Below are 2,340 nucleotides of genomic sequence, written 5' to 3' on the forward strand. Positions count from 1 at the left end.
TCACCTCTCTAAGGCTGGCGGTTGTTGGGCATGTTGCTGCTGCTGCGGCACCGGCTCCTGCTGCTGCTGCTGCTGCTGCTGCTGCTGCTGCTGCTGCTGCTGCTTGGCTAAATCATCTGCATGCTTCTGCGCAGTCGTCAGCAGCTGCTGCACTGTTGCCTGAGCTGCCTGGGGGCCGCTGCGGAGGCTCAGCAGCTCGGGGAGCCGCGCAGCTAGCTGCACGTGGTTCGACACTTGCTGCTGCTGCTGCTGCTGCTGCTGCTGCTGCTGCTGCTGCTGCTGCTGCTGTGGGGTGGATTCATCTGCATGCTTCTGCGCTGTCGTCAGCAGCTGCTGCACTGCTGCCTGCGCTGCTGCCGGGGTGCTGCGAAGGCTCAGCAGCAGCGGCAGTCCCGCGGCCACCTGCTGCTGTTGCTGCTGCAGCTGCTGCTGCTGCAGCTGCTGCTGCTGCAGCTGCTGCTGCGGTTGCTGCTGCTGCTGCACAGCAGGCCACGAGGCAGCAGCCGACGGTGCAGCACCCACGCTGCTTGCTGCTGCACCCGGCAGCAGCGGCTGCAAGAGCCAAGGGGCTGCACCGGGCTGACCTGCTGCTGCTGCTGCTGCTGCCGCTGCTGGCTGCTGCTGCTGCTGCAGGAGAAGCCGCTGCTGCTGCAGGGCCGCGTATCTGTTTGGCTGCAGCATCAGCAGCCGGCTCTGCAAAAGCTGCTGCTGCTGCTGCTGCTGAATAAAAGCGCGCCGCTGCCGCAGCAGCAATTCCTGCTGGCACCTCTCCTGCAGCGCGCGTAGCCCATCTTCACTGCTAAACCATTGCTGCTGCTGCTGCTTCTGCTGCTGCACTTGCTGCTGCTGCTGCTGCTGCTGCTGCTGCTGCTGCACTTGCTGCTGCTGCTGCTGCTGCTGCGGCTGCTGCTGCAGCTGCTGCTGCATCTGCAAGAGTTCCTCTGCCGCGGCAGCACGAGCCTCCGGTTTTCTCTGTTCTGGGTCTACAGGGCTTCTTGCTGCAGCTGCTGCAGCAGCTGCTGCTGCAGCTGCTGCAGCAACTGCTGCTGCAGCTGCTGCTGCAGCCGGCGTCTGCTCACTTGCAAGAGCAGCAGCAACTGGCGCTGCTGCAGGCGGGGCAGCAGCAGCAGGAGATGCAGCAGCAGCTGGTTCAGCAGCGGCAGCAGCAGGCGATGCTGCCGCTGCTGCTGCTGCTGCTGCTGCTGCTGCTGCTGCTGCTGCTTGGGGCTGAGTTGCTTCTGGAAAACCCCCACCAACTGAAGAAGCCTGAGATGCTGCTGCCCAGTCGATCTCCTCCAGCAGCGCTGCTGCTTCTGTTGCTTCTGCGAAATCGAGTGCCGTGTCTTGCTGCTGCGGCTCAACTCTGCTGCTGCTGCTGCTGCTGCTGCTGCTGCTGCTGCTGCTGCTTAAAGCAGCAGGAGCAGCTGAGGCAGCACCAGCAGAAGGGCCTCCTGCTGCTTCAGTGGAGACAGCAGCAGAGCGCAAGCCCTCGGCGGCCTCTGTTCTGCTGCTGCTGCTGCTCGCATGATCCTCGGCACGGCTGCTGCTGCTGCTGCTGCTGCTGCTGCTGCTGCTGCTGCTTTGGCATTGCGTGGCAGCTGCCCTGTCAGCAGCTACTAAATCAGACGGGACCCCTTGGCCCCCAGAAGTCACAGGAGCTCCCAGTTGCTGCTGCTGCTGCTGCTGCTGCTGCTGCTGCTGCCGCTCTTCTTCATCTGTGTCCGAGTCCAGTGCGATGGGGGCATTGACCTCACCTCCGCCATCAGGTCGCTGCTGCTGCTGCTGCTGCTGCTGCGATGGCTGCTGCTGCGATAGCTGCTGCTGCTGCGATAGCTGCTGCTGCTGCTGGTGCTGCGATGGCTGCTGCTGCTGCAGCGGATACTGCTGCTGCTGCTGCTGCGACGGCTGACTCGGGACACGAGGCTCCTCAGCCCCCAGCTTGCTTCCGCTCACAGCAGCACCTGCTGCAGCCACCCGCTGCTGCTGCTGCTGCTGCTGCTGCTGCTGCTGCTGCTGCTCATCGTCTGAAGAGTCTGAGAGGCAAAGAACTTCTGCTGCTTTTTGGGGCTCTTGAGAAGCAGCGCCAAAGTTCATATGCCGCTGCCGTTTAGTGAGAGGCCCATCTGTACACAAACCCTAAACCCTAAACCCTAAACCCTAAACCCTAAACCCTAAACCCTAAACCCTGGAGTTGGAAGCAAAGGGAGATGGCCAAAAGCTCGCGGCGCTGCACGCTGTGCAGCAAACAGAAGCTCACCCTCTTCATCAGAAGACCTGCTGCTGCTGCTGCTGCTGTCGTCCTCTGCAGCAGCAGCAGCAGCAGCAGCAGGCCTACGCCTG

At 62.9% G+C, this 2,340-nt stretch overlaps 1 protein-coding gene across 1 annotated transcript in view; it reads right to left on the reverse strand.

Annotated features, from left to right (window-relative positions):
* The window catches only part of ENH_00000170 (protein inhibitor of activated STAT protein, putative), a gene marked incomplete at both ends in the record, with an annotated part of 4,433 nt that continues 2,093 nt past the window's right edge, over positions 1-2,340 (reverse strand). The window contains 3 exon segments of the mRNA XM_013583912.1: positions 1-2,088; positions 2,094-2,127; positions 2,257-2,340. The exon segment at positions 2,257-2,340 is cut by the window's right edge and continues 196 nt beyond it. Coding sequence (XP_013439366.1) covers positions 1-2,088; positions 2,094-2,127; positions 2,257-2,340 — 2,206 coding nt within the window.

This window comes from Eimeria necatrix, genomic scaffold (assembly GCF_000499385.1).
Source record: "Eimeria necatrix Houghton genomic scaffold, Enh_scaff1005, whole genome shotgun sequence".
NCBI classification, from domain to species: Eukaryota; Apicomplexa; class Conoidasida; order Eucoccidiorida; family Eimeriidae; genus Eimeria; species Eimeria necatrix.